The 16,649-nt window shown below is 49.5% G+C and overlaps 1 protein-coding gene across 1 annotated transcript in view; it reads right to left on the bottom strand.

Annotated features, from left to right (window-relative positions):
- Positions 1-16,649, bottom strand: part of ELAVL1 (ELAV like RNA binding protein 1) — a 36,201-nt gene that overhangs the window by 13,668 nt on the left and 5,884 nt on the right. Inside the window, exons 2-3 of the mRNA XM_074337720.1 lie at positions 10,034-10,221; positions 153-256 (exon numbers count right to left, since the gene is read on the bottom strand). Of these exons, the coding sequence (XP_074193821.1) occupies positions 153-256; positions 10,034-10,205 (276 nt within the window). The 5' untranslated portion in view covers positions 10,206-10,221. The remainder of the gene's footprint in view (positions 1-152; positions 257-10,033; positions 10,222-16,649) is intronic.

Below are 16,649 nucleotides of genomic sequence, written 5' to 3'. Positions count from 1 at the left end.
GTAACCACCCCCCACACACCTGACACGCGTGCCTCAACGTGGAGCAGACAGGAGGCTCCCAGATGCCCCGGAAGCACGAGTGTGCTAACAGTGCCCTGGACAGACCCCAGCCTGGGACAGGGAGGAACGAGATGGTGCTCATCACGCTTTACCTTAATGGTTTTGGACTGGAGCCGCAGGCCGTTCAGTGTGTTTATTGCTCTCTCTGCGTCCTTTGCAGTCACATAGTTCACAAAGCCATAGCCCAAGCTGTGTCCTGTGGGAGAACACGTGCACACTGGTAAACCAACAAGAGACACCTTGAGAGCCAGGGGATGAACAGGGCTATGTCTGACTGGGCTCGGAAGGACAAGTCAGAGAAAAGACAAAGAACATACACAGGAACCAGGACCTTGGGAAGCGGGGTTAGAGATCAATGGTTACAATCCATATCACTGGTTTATCTGTTAAATTTCTTCGGCACACTTGTAAAATTTCTGCAAAGAACAAATACTACTTTCGCAATTAAAAAGTTATTTAAAAAGAAACATTTGTGCTACTACTGCCTGCATCCTGGGGAACCCATCACCAAACAATGACAATGATTGATCCCACTGGTGGTGGCCATTCTGCGGGGTTCCGAGGGGGCGAGTCTGGGAGAGGGAAGATGGTCACAAGTGCAGACAGGCGGATGGGGAGCGCCCGATGACGGAGGACCAGCCCTGTGTCCAGGCATCTCCAGTTCCATCCTGAGCAGGGAGGCTTGCTGGGCTCTGGCGCCACCCAGCGTCGGTTCCTCTTACTTTCCCAAATCTGCGACCTAGCTGGGGAGCGCAGGAGAGGCCAGCACTCCCAGAAGTCCCAGTGCCCCAGGGAAGCCAGACCAGCAGCCCGAACTGCCTTCACTGCCCTGGCCAAGCTTCCAGGGCTCCCCTCGGCAGTGGCGCCCGCTCTGATGGCATCATTGGCTGAAGTCTGTGGGTGTTGTAAGGGATGCCTGAGTTCTTCCCAAAGAAAATCAAGGTTACAGGTAGCGTTGTCCCTGCCCCTCCTTTGTGAAACTTCTACAAGTGGCTGGAGTGACCACCAACTGGATATCCTGGAGGGACCCAGCACAGCAGGCGGAGGGCTGTGGGTTCCCAGGAGGCCACAGAGGAGCAAAGGCTGAGGGTCAGAGGCAGAAGGAGCCTTCCCCCTTCACTGCAGGGGAGGGGTAGGAGGAGGCACAGAGAGAACCAGCAACATGCCCACAGCTGACCCATGCACATACCACATTAGGGGCAGGCACCCACAGCACGTCGGGTACTGCTTGGGCAGACAGAGCTGTGCATGAGACCCACCCTCATGGAGCTTTGTCAGCAGAGGGTGACAACAAGCAGCTAAAAACCGTGACCAGGCCTTGAGTCACACAGAGGTGGAGACCCTCAGGGCAGCTGGGCCGGCTCAGCCCACCGTGCCAGGGGAACCCAGACCCATTTCGGTGACAATGAATCCAGAACCCGGAGGACAGCCTAACCCAGTTTTGCCACTTAAAAAGACAAACAAAACATAACTTTATTTTTTAGATTTGAAGACAAATTACAAAGATAACAGAGCTCCTATATACCCCACACGCAGTTTCCCATTACTAACATCTTACACTAGAATGGATGGAAATGAACCAGCAGTGACACTATTAAATGCAGTCCACACTTGATTCCGATCGCCTTAGTTGTCCCCTCACGGCCTTTTCTGTCCCGGACGCCATCCAGGAGCCCACGTGATAGTTCATCATCATGTCTCCTTAGACTCCTCTTGGCTGGGACAGTTTCTCAGACTTTCCTTACTTGTGACAGGTGACCTTGACAGTTTGGAAGAGGGCTGGTCAGGAATGCTGTAGAATTCTCCTCAGTCTGGATCCGTCAGATGTTTTTGGTTCCCAACCCCACTCCATCCATCTCTCACCGTGCTCAGGCCAAGGAGCCTGGCCAATCCAGCCCCGCCCCAGATGGGCTCCCCTGCCTCTCTGCTTGGCACCACCCGCATTCAGGTCTCCTTAAGGCCAATGCTGACCCTCGAGCACCCGTCTTCTTCGCTGCTGGTGCCTCAGAAGCTCTAAGAAGCTGGGGAAACCAGACACCCACGAGGTCTCACTCCAGGCCCTGTTCCTGTATCTTCACTTGCAGCTGCTTCCTCTTGGCATATAAACATGGGCCTTGCCCCACCGTGCCCAGTGGCCCTGGCAGGCCCCCCCCACGGTGGTCACAGCTGACCACCGGCACCGCCCTCACCAAGGCCATCCATGACCCTTGGGTGCTGCCCCCCAGTTTCAGGATACAGCTCCCTGAGTTCTCAGCAGTGCCCAGTGCTGACCAGCTCGAGGTGCCACCTCCTCCAGGATGTGACACTAATGCCAGGTTTTCTTCTCCCCAGCTATCCCTCCTCAGACTTGTCCTCTACTCGTTTCATCAAGATGGTCCCCAGGTTCTGCCTTTGGTCCTTGTTTCCATCATACACTCTTTCTGGGTGACCTCTGACCACCTATATGCTCACATGCCAATGTCACTCAGGAAGTCACACACCCTCAGACGGCTACCGCCTCCCTTCCCTGGTCCTGCCCCCACTCATTCTCAATTTGCCCACACATTTTAACTGAGCACCTGGTAACTGTCAGATCCCGGGCCAGGATGGTGTGTGTGTGTGTTGGTGAGGATCAGAAAGAAGGAAGCTCGAGTCTTAATGAAACTCACATCCCAGTGGGCAAGTCGGACAACCAACCAGCAAGCAAGGAACGAAAAGACCACTGCACAGGTGCGATGAGGAGATTCCTGTGGTGAGAGACGGGCAGGACGGGCCCACAGTAGGCTGGGCAGCCAGGAGCATCCTGTGAGGTGATATCTGCAGCAAGACCGAGGGATGGCTGGCCGTGAACATTTCTGACAGAAGGTCAATGCCAAGTCTGAGCCAGAGACGACTGGTGTGTTCCAGGAAATGAAAGGCAGCCAGCGCGGCTGCACGATGGGGGAATAGGCCAGAGGGGACTGCTGGGTGGAGAGTGGACGCAGTGGGCTGAGTGGGCAGGGCCCTGTGGGGAGTCTGTGAGCTTGACCAGGTGTGAGATGAGGGTAGTGTGCATCTGGGAGTGGGCGGCGGAAGGAAGACCCATGGAGAAGACCTGCAGATGGGCCGACGCGGAGGGAGTGCCAGGGCGCAGCTCCCGGCCAGCACTCCTGGGCTGGGCTGGGCCTTCTGGGGGCGGGTGTCTGCATACCCCCATCCCCGGGGCTGGCTCTGTCCCCTCAGTCTGTTCTACCCTCTGTGGTGGGCACCTGTGTGCAGTAGGAGGGAAGGCAGGGGAGAAACAAGGGGGAGCCCCTGGTTTTCACCCAACTGATGAGGCCATAGGCCAACGTGCTTAACAGTGCCAAGCACCTACCTCCACTCTCGCTCCCTCTCACCTTCAGCTGCTCACGACGATCACCAGGGCAGCGTCTAACCAATGACGACTGCTGAGGCCACATCCCAGAGCAATGAAATTGGCATGGATGTGGGGAGGTGCAGGAAAGGTATCACAGGGGCTTCAGTAGGTTTGAAAGCTCCCCAGGATTCCAGTGTGCCCAGGTTGAGAGGTGATGCTGGAAGTGCATGCGGGGAGCCCCAGTGGGGTACAGAGGAGTCCCAGGCGTCTAGTGGAAGGCCCTTACTTCCCAAAACAACCCCCAAGTTCCTCTTTCTCTAATAGGGTCCACAAGTCATGTGGGGACCCAGGATATCGGCAGGCGTGGGAATCTACCCTTCGAAGCCCCTTCCGATCCCCTAGGGCCAATGAGCCTGCTAGACTCAGGGCCATGAAGGCAGGTCAGGTGCTGCCCCTTCCCCCTTTTGGGCAATGGGAGACCAGCCCCAAATGAGGTAAGCCTGAGCTCTGACGGGGGAGCAGGGGTGCTCAGGGGCAGAGCTCTGGCAGGACAGGGATCCTGCACAGGCTGCTGGGGCTCGAGGGGGGCAGGGCCTGCCTGGAGTCGGGTCTGGGGATGGGAGCCACTAGAGCCCCTGGAGAGGAGAAGTAGAGGAGAGCGGAGGCGTGGAAGATAAGGGAAAGAAAGAAAGAGGGAGAAGGGACAGGGATAAAGAACAAGTAAACCCTAAGTCTGAGGACAAGGGATGTCCCAGAGGCCAGCACCACCCCCAGCTCTCACTTCCCCACATTGTAGGAAGTGTGACCCCCCCGCCTTCTGGCCACAGGCCAGTGCTTCTCAGCTCTCTTTCTCTGACTTGCCTGGACCACAGCATTGCCCTCCCTCCAGGAAGGTTAAACCACAGATGTTCAAACACCTGGCCTGGCTGATTCAGGGTCTGGGTGGGGCCCGAGACTTGTTTCTACCCATAGTAGCCAGCTGCTGCTGCTGGTCAGGGGCCAGCACCCCAAGAACCACTGCCTGGAGAAAAGCAAGGCTGCCTCAGCGAGGAGCACTCTTCACGCCATGTTGGGCAACCCTGGACCAGGGCTCTTCCGTTTCCAAACATACCTCCTCTCTCTCTGGGAGAGGGTTAAAACCAAGAGCTGATTCCACAGCATTTCATCGTACGTTTGCAGACCACAGCAGCCAGATGTACTGTTTTAATCCCTTAGTGTTTCTCAAGTTAACCTGGGGTACACGACGGAGGGTGGTGAGCGCCCTATGGATGAGGTCTGCTACGTGAGCGGGCAGATACAGTCAAGCTCTTCCTTTAAAGGTCTATGGGGGCTCACGGGAAGATTTCACTGAGGGAGCCACTGGGTATTAGGGGGATGAGTGAACTAATTAGGCAATAAGTAAGAAACAGCAACGGCTGCAGAAGAAAGAAAATGAGCCAAGGACAAGAAGGGTATTTTATAAGAGTATAATAGCCAGTAAGTATGTGAAAACAGATCAACTTTCCTAGAAATGCAAATTACTACCAGGATCAGATGTCGTTTTTCACTTAGGCTGGCAAAGATGAGAAACCCTGCCCACCTAGGGAATGGCATGGCCAGGAGGGAACCGAATTTAAACTGGACCCCGCCCTCGTCCCCACCCAGGAGGGCAAGTTGGCTATACGGGTCAGGGTTTTTAGAAAGTACAGCAGTACCGCCTTATCCTCAGGGGACACATTCCAAGACCTCCAGTGGATGCCTGAAACCACGAGTAGTACCGGACCCTATATATACTGTTTTGTCCTATGCATACACACCTTTTACTTAAAGGAACCACTTTCCAGCTTCTTTTTGGCAAATCTGAATTGTCAGCATCACTACTCTTGCGCTCTGGGGCCACTATGAAGTAAAATAAGGGGGACTTACACACAAGCACTGCGAGACTGTGACAGCTGATCTGATGATGGAGACGGCTACTGAGTGACTCACAGGCAGGGAGCGTACACAGCGTGGATGGACACAAGGGACAAAGGGCTGATCCATGTCCCGGGCAGGATGAAGCAGGACATCGAGAGATTTCATCACACGATTCAGAATGATGTGCAATTTAAAACTTATGAAATGTTTATTTCCAGAATTTTCCATGTAATGTTTTTGGACAGCGGCTGACCGCAGGTAACTGGAACCATGGAAAGCGAAACCACAGATGAGAGGGGACGACTGTACACACTCCCACATCTGTTGGTTCTCTGCTAGGAAGACTTTCTATGAAAATAACCAGTGAGCAAAGATTTGTGCCAGGATACTTATCTCAGTGAGGCTTACAAATATGGAAAAACAGCCACAGCAAACTGTGGTAAACTCAGAACCTCCATATACCAGAATACTACGTAACCATTGAGATGATGAGACAGCTATGTTCAATGACAGGGAAAAATGTCCACTGATGCAGGGAGAAAAGTTCCCAATACAGCTTGGGTGGTATGAGCCTATTTGTGTAAAAGCACACACTTACTTATGACCAGGAACATACAAAGAAAAAAGTCTGGAAGAACATGAACAACAAAGGCTGGATTACGGAAAATTTAAAGTTTTCTTCCTGCTTGTCTCACATGAAAATTTTTTTCTATAAGGAGCAAAAGTGATTCTCATTAAGAAAAAAAAAGTGGTCAGGCTGATTACGCGTGGAAGGGCATTCCTACCAAGGGAACAGCATTTGTGAAATCACAAGAGTGCAACAGCAGGTGTGTCTGGGAAATGACAAGCAGCTCAGTCCAGCCTGAGAGGAGGGTAAGTGGAGGGTTCTGTGGCTGTGATGACAGGGACAGGTCCCCAGGAGACTTGAGAGCTGCAGCAGGGGTATGGGCTTTATCCTGACCAGAGGCACACAGCCGAAACAGAAGCTAGGTGAAGCTGGGCCTGAGGCTGGGGACCAAATGGCCAGCAAGACAGATAGTCCAGGAGGGTGGAGGCAGGCTCCTGGTCCCCTGGGGGCCCTATGGTGTCTGCAGAGCGACCAGACGCCAGAACCGACAGCAGGGCAGGGCTGCACAGCAAGGCTAGTAACAGTGGATGGAACAGGCAGCAACAAACGCATGTCCCCAACCCGGGGGCTGGGGCCCGGCTGGTCAGAAACATTCTGATCCTTGAGGCCAACACGTGAAACATTCTCGGTATCCCAGCTGCCGCCCCATCCCGCATGCTTCCTGTCACCAGGGCCTGGTGCATGGCTGGCACTCAGTACATATTTGTTGGGTGAATGAATGTCCATGCTGATCTGCATTCCCCCCAGTCCCCAGACCCTTTCATTCATTCATTCCTTCAACAGACTGTGGCTGCCTCCGGGGACACAGAGATTAACAGGGTCCCTGCCTCTGAGAACTACAAGGACCCATGGAACAAGAATACCGCGACTTCAGTGCAGTGTGGAAACCCATGCAGCAGTTCTGACTGGTTTCCATGGGAACCTAGGAGAAGCATCTAAAGCCGACTGGGTCAGACCAGGGAAGGCATCCTAAAGCAGATGGGACCTGGGACTGAGGGGTTTTAAAGCAGGTGAATTACAGGGTGACATATGGAGTGTTAAAAAGACTCCTTCACTGCAGCGAGAATGGTCTAGAGGGAGTGCGGTGGCCAGCTTACAGGCAAGAGTGCTAGTGCAGAAGATGATGTGGCCTGGTCTAGGAGGAAGGCAGGGGACAAGGAGGACAAGGGATGGAAGCATCCAGAAGCACAAGTGCCAGGGACACACGTTAAAGGTTATGCTTAGATTTCTGACCAGAGCCACTAAGTGGACAATGGTGCCATCCATTAAGATAGGGACACTGGGAATCAAGCAGATGGCTGGTGGGAGAGTCAAGGTTGGTTTGGAAAACACTGAATTTGAGGAGCTGAGGGGTCTGGAGCTCAGGGGAGCTTTGTGGTTGAAAGAGAGGTGACAAACTGAAGGGGAAGTTAAACTGTGGGGGTGCATCCACTTACTACAGTGTAGGCTTAGGAAGAAGAGGCCTGGCAATAAACCTGAGGACCACTGAAGTCAACGGCTGGGAAGGGACTGTAAGAAAGACAGAGCAAGGCTTCAGGGCTGGGTGAGAGCCAGGGTGGGTGGCTCACAGACGCTAAGGGAAGAGGAAGCTTCCAGAAAAGGAGACAATCTGTCAGCTCTGTAAACAGGAGGAGAGGGCAACACCTAGAGCAGTGGTTCTTACCCATGAAGGATTCTGTCCTCCAGGGAATACCTGGAAATATCTGGGGACATTTTTTGGTTGTCACGACTCAGAAAAGTGTCACTGGCATCTAGTGGGTGGAGATTAGGGACGCTGCTCACCATCGTACAATGCACAGGACGCCCCCCTCACACCCCACCACATGAATTATTCAGTCCTAAATGTCAGTAGTGAGCAAATGGAGAAACCCTGAGCTACAGAAGTTGGAGAGTCTTAGGAAGGATTTTTTTAAAAAAGAGTAGAGACTGGTGGATGCTGAATGCTGACAGGGCAATCTTGAGAAGACCCAGAAAAGCGGGTACTTGCATAGCCTGAGGCTCCTGGGGTGCCAAGAAGGGACAGGATGCAGGACAGAGGTAGAGACGGCTATTATTTTCACTGTGAAGTAGGAGGCAGTCATCAGCTGGTATGAAAAGGGCCTGAGGGGAAACAACCTCTGAAACGGTTGTTGTAGGAGACAGGGATAGGACTCCTTGCTGGCTGAGCTCAGTTGGCGATCTGATTCGACAGGGCGCTTGTCTCTCCCTGGGGCGGGCAGCTGAGCCTGGCCAGGAGAAAGCAGTTGGACTAACGTAACCATATCCGGGGTTTCACCAGAGCAGTGTAATAAAAGGACAAAGGGGCAGTGAAATGTAAGGCTGGGGCCCCAGGACCAGCCAGCAAACTTTTCACACACTGGAGGCAGGGGAGTGAGAACACAGTAAGTTTTTCATAAAGCTACATTCATTCAATTTCAGAACTGCTAGCAAGGTGCTGAGCTGAAATGTGAGCCCAGGCCCACCTACTCTACAACTCCTGGGACACTGCACTTATCTTGCCCAAAGATAAGAGCAGTTTATCTCTGAACTGAAATAACTTTCAAATTACACTTGTACTGATTGCATAGTCCTCTACTCCCCAGGCCAATCTCACCAAATCTGGGTGTTCCTATTAACATCACTCACATTCCTTTGAAAACCACAGCAAGCCAGGGACACAGTCAGGTACCCAGCGAATGTGCAAAATCAAAATGGGGGCTGGAAGGCTGAGAAGCAGCGATGGGGCTGAAAGGCCCCTTCCACCAGAACGGAAATGGAAAAAGGCAAGACTTGTTAGCAGCACAGGAGAATTTCAAAAGCCCTCTGAACAAAGATTCTCTTATTCAGGAAGGTCTCCTGGAATAGGAGATAGTGGCTTCTAACACTGTTCAATTTTGTGTATTATCTAGGGTTCCTATTTAGAAGACATTTATTAAATCACACACTCTCAGAATTGGAAGGGTCCTTAAAAGACTTTGAGGTCCATATCCTGCTATGACGAACTAACTCCCTATACGCGTCGGTCGGCCTCTCTAGGGGTCGTGCTGGGGACGGGTATCATCCTTTCAGGGGAAAATGCTGAGTCAACAAAGCAGGACGATAGGTACATGGGGTTCAATATGTTACTCTACTTTTACGTAAATTTGAGTAAGATATTATTATATTCCCATAATAAAAACAGTTTCCTTTGAAGTTAGTTTGCACTGTAGAGAATCATAGTCCCACAACCCAGTGTCCTGGAAGGACTGTCCATTCCTCAGCTCACCAGAACAGAAAAGAGAGGAGGAAGGGGGGAGGGGAGAGGGGAGAGAGAGAGGAAGAGGAGGAGGGGAGAGCTGGAAAGGGGGAGGAGGAGCAGGGCTCCCTAGAAGTGTTCCTCCCCCAGGAGAAAAGAAAGGAAAAAGTGCTTCACGGTACCTGCTCTTTCCATGTTTTTCTCCAGAACCATCGGAACCATGCTCTCAGGATGGGGACTGCTCTATTACCAGGCCTTCCACAAACCCTTATGAGGTAGGTGCCACCACCCCCCCCCACTATGGATGGGGACACTGAGGCTTAGAAGACACTGCGAGGAAGTGGGGAGTGGGGCTTTGAGTGGCCTGCCAACCCCACACCCAGCCTGCTGGGCCGCTGCCCTGCTCCCGCCCCCCACACTGAGTTCAAGCTCGGTGGATTTCAGATGTTCAAGGTAATGGTGGGTGGGACAGCAGTCAGGGTGGCCCAAACCTAACGAAGGGTCAACCATGGGGGACTCAGCATTCTGCTGTGGGCCTGGGAATACAGGGCTGGGCCTGCCTGGGGCAGGGCGCTGGCCAGAGTCCCTTTCACACGTGGGCCCATGCCAGGCCTTTGGTCCCTTCCAGCTCTCAGAGCAGACCCTGTTTCTGGTGTCTCCTCATGTTTCCTCCCCTCCCACCCCCTTATTTTGGACATGCTCTCTAACAGTGAATTTTTCCTGTTTTGGGAACCTACATCCCCTCTTACACCAGGGCGGTGGCAAAGTAACGTTTAAGATAAAAATGAAACTTCACAAGTATCTCTGCAAGGCTGCAGCTCTTCTGCAGTCAGGGGCGCTGCCGTCACAGGCAGAGAAGACAGTGCTTAGCAGGACGGCCACAAGCACCCCCTCTACAAAATCAGCTGCGTTTCTTTACCTGCGACTTTATCCCGAATAAGTTTCGCAGATTCTACTTCACCAATACTGCTGAACAGACTTCGCAACTCATCCTGGGTCATGTTCTGAGGGAGGTAGTTGACGATTAAGTTAGTTCTCCCGATGTCATCCCTGCAGTCTTCGGCCATGTGGTCTTCATAACCATTAGACATTGTATTTTTAAAAAATCTGCAGGGGGAAAGCAAAACATTGAGTAAATTCCTAATGTTCATGTTGCAGCATGTGAGGCAAAACTAATGAGTACACTGGCACTTAAGTTTTCTCTTCAACACTATGAGTTCAACTCCTGTCCACACAAAACCTGCACACAGATGTTGACAGCAGCTTCCTGCACAACTGCCCCTCTACCTGGGAGCAGCCAAGACGTCCTTCAGTAGGCGAATGGAGAAACAGACATGTACACAATGGAGTATTATTGGGGGATAAAAAGAAATGAGCTATGAAGCCACAGAGATATGAGGGAACCTTAAATGCATGTCCCTCAATGAAAGAAAACAGCTTGAAAGGCTACATATTGTATGATCCCAATTATATGACACTGTGAAAGAGGCAAAACTGTAGAGACAGTGAAACGAGTGGTTTCTGGAAGTTAGGGAGAGACAGGGATAAACAGGCAGGGGGCACAGAGGATTTTTAGGGCCGTGAAGCTGTTCTGCATGACACTGTAACAGTGGATACACATCTTGCTGTATTTGTCTAAATGCATGGAATGGACATCACCAAGAGGGAACTCTCAGGCAACTGCAGGCGTCAGCTAATACGCACGATGTCAGTACTGGCTCATCATTACAACAACGTACCACACTAATGAGAGATGTGAATAATAGGGGAACTTTGGGTTGGAGGACAGGTATCCAGAAACTCTGTACCTTCTTCACAATCTTTCTGTAAACCAAAAACTGCTCTAAAAAATAGTCTATTAAGCCAAAAGTCCAAGTTCAACCATTTCCACTTACTAAGAGGCCTTCAGAGACATATTCGTACAAAAACAATTTTAGCACTGTCATTCAAGCTCCTGTGCAGTGTTTAGTTTGTCTCTCGAGAGCGTTCCAAAGACTTCCGCGTTCTCTGGTCTCCACGTGCACTACCGATGCAGCTGGGTACTGATGAGCCTGCGATGTCCAACCCACCCTGTCTGCCCTCGAGCAGGCAGGCAATGGTCCTTTGCATCCCTTTCTGCCAAAGGCCATCGCGATTGAGCTGGGAAGCTTAGGGTTTTTCTAGCAGTAAGAGAAAGTTGGTCTTGAGAGCTTACAGGCTTTGGAATGTCCCTAACTGCCTGCAGAAGTCTTTACTTTCAGTGACAAACATCAGAGCAAAGTGACAGCTTTGGAGTAGAGTGCGGATCAGTGCGACTGAGAGCGCCAAGACCACTCCTGAGAGCACAATTCACACTGGGCTTGCTCACAGGCACGGCTTCCTAACCTGAGCTGTCCCATGTTCCTACTCTAAATACACAGGCACTCAACCCTCCCCACCCCACGGCCGAAAAACGTCTGAGATCTTGCCACCCACCAGCATGGAGGTCTCAGGAGGCCCACCCCCTTCTCCAGATCCCTACTGCCCAGTTCCGCTTTTACGCTTGAACACCCAGCGCCCACTGTCAGGAGCACTCAGCCTTCATTTAAAATAGCCCTGCCAGTGGTTACATAAAAACCCAAACACATCTCCTGCGCGGCATGTCTTCCCTACCCCGGAATCAACGCTGAGAGAAGAATTAGATGTGGTTTCTTGTTTCCTACTGGAAACACTCAGGTCTTTTCTACCTTCCACTCTTGAACTTGCTTCAGACTATACACAACGTAGAACATTAGTCCAATCTCCCAGCATTTCTTTTACTTGTTTGAAAATGTTCTATGCTCCCTAATCTTCATAAAGTAGGTTATATCAAAAGCCATAAAAGATTGGAAAGTTAGACTTCGTAAGATTAAAAACTTCTGTATGGCAAAAGGCATCAGAAACAGACAAGCAGCAGACTGGGAGAAAATACAGTTGACCTTAACTCCAGACTGAAAGCTTGCAAGCTTTGCAATGCCTTTAGTGGACCCACACAGTCCAAATCCGTGATGTTCAAGGGTCAACTGTATTTTTATACCAGAGGTTGGAATCCTAACCCCTGAGTTGTTCAAGGGTCAAGTGTACTTGCTACTTATTATATTACTTAAATCAGTGGTTCTCATTTGGGTGATTTTGCACCCAGGGAACACTGGACAGTCAATGTATGGAGACATTTCTGATGATCACGACTGGGGGAGGGGATGCCACTTGCAATTAGTGGGTAGAGGCCAGGGATGCTATTAAACATTCCACAAGGCACAGGATAGCCCCCCGCCTCCCCAAGAACTATCCAGCTCAAAATGTCAATACTGCCGAGCTTGAGAAAATTCCATTCAGAACACCTACAAATTAATAAGAAAAAAATGACGTATCACTAGCAGAGATGTGGACACAGAATATGAGCTGCAACTAATAGATGCCAGCAATTCAAGTAGCTATGAAACCATGGAAAGCTCAAGTTCACGAATAAGGAAGAAAATGTGCTACTTTCTGCCTGTCAGATGGATTAAATCTAGTGTAAAGGGGGAAACACTCATACACTGTTGATATGAATGTGACATGGTACTTTTTTGGAGAATAACTTGGCAGTGCCTACCAAAATTTTTAATGTGAATTCTACCCTTTGACTCAGAACCGTGGGGTTCTGCTCTACAGAAATAATTATACAAGTGCATGGAAATATGTACAAGGAACACGCACCCCCTGGCTGGAAAAGGTAAAACTCTGAATCTAATCTAAATATGCATTAATGGGGGATGGTTAGATAAATACCAATTTTCGGTAGAAAGCACAGGATCACCAGCATTATCAGGTTTAATCATGAAAACCTCCACAAATCTATTAAACTGTCTGTGGCTACGAGACTTTGAGATCATTAGCTCACAAACAAACAAAAACATCTGCTGACGCCTGAACCAAAGTGCAAGGGTAAACTCTGAAAAATTAAAATGCACACTGAAGTTTGGTCCAAATGTGATTCAAACATTTCTCCTCCTCCTTCCTCTATTTTACTTTATCCCTCTCTTCACCCTTGTTCTGAGTTAGGCATCTGCTCTTCTGCCTTCTCCCTCACACTGCCTTCAAGGATGATGAGCTGGGCAATAATTACCCCATTCTCATAATTCAGACACGGGTGTCCTCTATGCCTGGTAAACAGTTAACTTTCTAAAATAGTGGTTGGCCAGCCATGGCCTGAGGGCCAAATTTGGCCCACTGCCTTTTTTTACAAATAAAGTTTTATTGGTACACAGCTACTCTCATTTGTTTATGTATTGTCTGTGGCTGCCTTTGTGCTATAACAACAGAGTCAAGTAGTTGTAACAGACCATATGGTTCACAAAGCTGAAAATATTTACCATATGGCTCTTTATGGCAAAAGTATGCCGACCTCTGTTCTAAAATGTGAAAATAGAAGATTTCTAGAAAATCTTTGTGACATTGGGTGAGGCATAGATTTCTTAGATACCACACCAAAAGCCCAATTCACTTAAAAGAAATTGATAAAATGGGTATCATCAAAATTTAAAACTTTTGTGGGCCGGCACGGTGGCTCAGGCAGTCAGAGCTCCGTGCTCCTAACTCCGAAGGCTGCCGGTTCAATTCCCACATGGGCCAGTGGGCTCTCAACCACAAGGCTGCTGCTTCAACTCCCAACCACAAGGCTGCTGCTTCAACTCCTAGAATCCTGCAAGGGATGGTGGGCAGCGCCCCCTGCAACTAAGATTGAACACGGCACCTTGAGCTGAGCTGCTGCTGAGCTCCTGGATAGCCCAGTTGGTTGGAGCGCGTCCTCTCAACCACAAGGTTGCCGGTTCGACTCCCGCAAGGGGTGGTGGGCAGCACTCCCTGCAACTAGCAATGGCAACTGGACCTGGAGCTGAGCCGCGCCCCCCACAACTAATACTGAAAGGACAAAACTTGAAGCTGAACGGCACCCTCCACAACTAAGATTGAAAGGACAACAACTTAACTTGGGGAAAAAAAAAAAGTCCTGGAAGTACACTCTATTCCCCAATAAAGTCCTGTTCCCCTTCCCCAATCAAAAAATCTTAAATAAAATAAAATAAACAAAACTTTTGCTCTGCAAAAGACATTGCTAGGAAAATTACAATCCATAGACTGGAAGAAAATATTTGCAAATCACGTATCTGAAAAAGGACTTGTATCCAGAACTCTCAAAACTTAACAGTAAGAAAACAAACAACCCAATTTAGAAAACAGCAAAAGATGAACAGATACTGAATGGATGGCAAATAAACCTGTGAAAAAAACCTCAACATCATTAGTTATTAGAGAAATACAAATTAAAACCACATCAAGATAACACTCCCCATATCTAGGATGAAAATCAAGATACCACTCCCCATTTATAAAGGCTAAAACCAAATAAAATAGAAGCAAACAACACCTGAAACTAATATAATATTGGATGTCAACTATAATTGAAAACACACACAGAAAAACAAACCAAAAAAAAGCAAGCAAACAATAAGAAAATAGACAATATCAAGTTCTGGTGAGGATGTGGAGAAACAAGAACTTTCATACACTGCTGGCAGAAATGTAACAATGTTACAGCCACTTTGGAAAACAGACTGGCAGTTTCTTACAATTAAACAGACATTCACCATATGACCCCGTCCTACTCCTAGTCTTCATACAAGAGAAATGAAAGTCATGTTCATATAAAAACCTGTACACAAATGTTTATAGTAGCTTTATTCACAACCACCCACAAGTCCTTTAAGCCTCATGTTAGTAGATAAACTATGGTACACCATACAATGGACTATTACTCAGCAATAAAAACGTATTACTGACGAACACAACTTGTATGAATCTCAAAAACATTTTGCTGAGGGGAAGAAACCAGACCCTGTATGATTCTGTTCTGGAAAAGGGAAAACCAGAGGTATAAGATCAGTGGTTGCCAGGGGCTAGGAACAGGGGGAGGGATGCTACACAGGGAGCACTGAGGGAATAAGTATTTTCGAGCTACTGTTGGGAATCTGTGTATGCAGAGGGTCCATGTCAGCTACACGAGGATTTTTGACTGCAGGTGGTTGGTACCCCTGACCCCCTCGTTGTTTGAGGGTCAATGTATTTTTGTTTCTTGGGTGATGGAACTTTCTGATATCTTGATCACCGTGGTAATCACTTGATTCTACATTTGTCAAAACCCAAAGAACTCTACACCAAAGAGAATAAATTAAAAAATAAATTTTGAAACATTTAAAAAGTGCACTTTCAGCTTTGCAGCCCTGTTCCCCAGCATGCTGTCTCCTCCTGAGACCCAGTCAGGGGTTGAGCAGCACCCCCACCCCCCGTAGGCCCAGTCCTTGGTCAACTGGCATCAAGGGAGAAACCATGTTTCTCAGGGCTTCAAGGCCACTCTACCCTGCTGTCCGGGTCCATTCCCCTGACCTGTTCTAAACCAGTTTCTGTCCCCAAAAGCTCCAACCACAGCCAGGCCTTCATCTCTGCCCAACAACCAATGACTCCCAGCTTGCAGCCACCTCTGGCAGTCTCTCAGATCGCCTCTCACTCAGCCTGTCTCTCCACGCGGAAGTTTTGGAGACACCTCCAGGTCAACACGTTCAGCCCCATCCAGCTGGCTCCTCCCCTCTGTGGTGTCACTACCCACCAAGGCTCCGAGCTGACATCACTGTACTCCTGGTTGGTCATTATACTGTTAACAAGTGACAGGGTCCGGCCTCCAATTGTCACTCCAGAACAAGGATGAAACCCAACGCCCTTCACCTTGAGGCCCAGCCTGCTGCTGCAGCCCGTACTGGCCTCACGAGCTTCTCCCCTGGCATGCCACAGACCTTCATGTGCCTCTGGCACGGCTGCTTCCTTTGCAGGTTTGCCTGCCTCTCCATCACTTCCTCACTCATCTTTACAAAGTCTCTCAGGACAATAGGTCACTCTCATTCTCAGCACCCGTACACCATTGGTGTAAACCTTTATCACAGTACAAATCATCCTGACTCTTAATTGTTTTTCGTCCATCTCACCGGTGAGAGCCCTGAGGGCCAGGGCTACATCACTGTCACCTAAGGGTCACCAGGCAAACCCAGGGTAACTAGCAAACCATAGGTGCATCATACGGGTACACGGGGTGGGGTGGGAGGAGAGAGACAGACACTGGGTCTCAGACTCACCCAGGAATCATGTGTATTTGGTACATTCCTTTACATTAAAGAAGGGCAGCTGGAAATTGTCCTGACAGTCTATTAATACATTCAGAATCTTTCTTTTTTAGGATGATCAATAAGTACCATCCCATCCCACAGAATCAAAACCAATTGCAGGGAGCAAAAAGGAAAACTCTGAATTTATCAAAATGACTCCTGCTGATTTAGAAACATCTTCAGTTAACTGCATGCATCCTGGAGAAGTTCTGTTTGGATGATCTGAGGTTTGCAGCCCCATCACACTATTTTAAACAATCCTCGCTATCTGTGTGACTTCAGCAATGACGTTCTCGTCAGCAGTCTACCTACTGCATATATAAGGGAGAGACATACATACAACTG

The sequence above is a fragment of the Rhinolophus sinicus genome, linkage group LG07 (genome assembly GCF_036562045.2).
Source record: "Rhinolophus sinicus isolate RSC01 linkage group LG07, ASM3656204v1, whole genome shotgun sequence".
Classification (NCBI taxonomy): Eukaryota; Metazoa; Chordata; class Mammalia; order Chiroptera; family Rhinolophidae; genus Rhinolophus; species Rhinolophus sinicus.
Note: the sequence above shows the minus strand (reverse complement) of the source record. Positions and strands in the feature narration are given on the sequence as shown.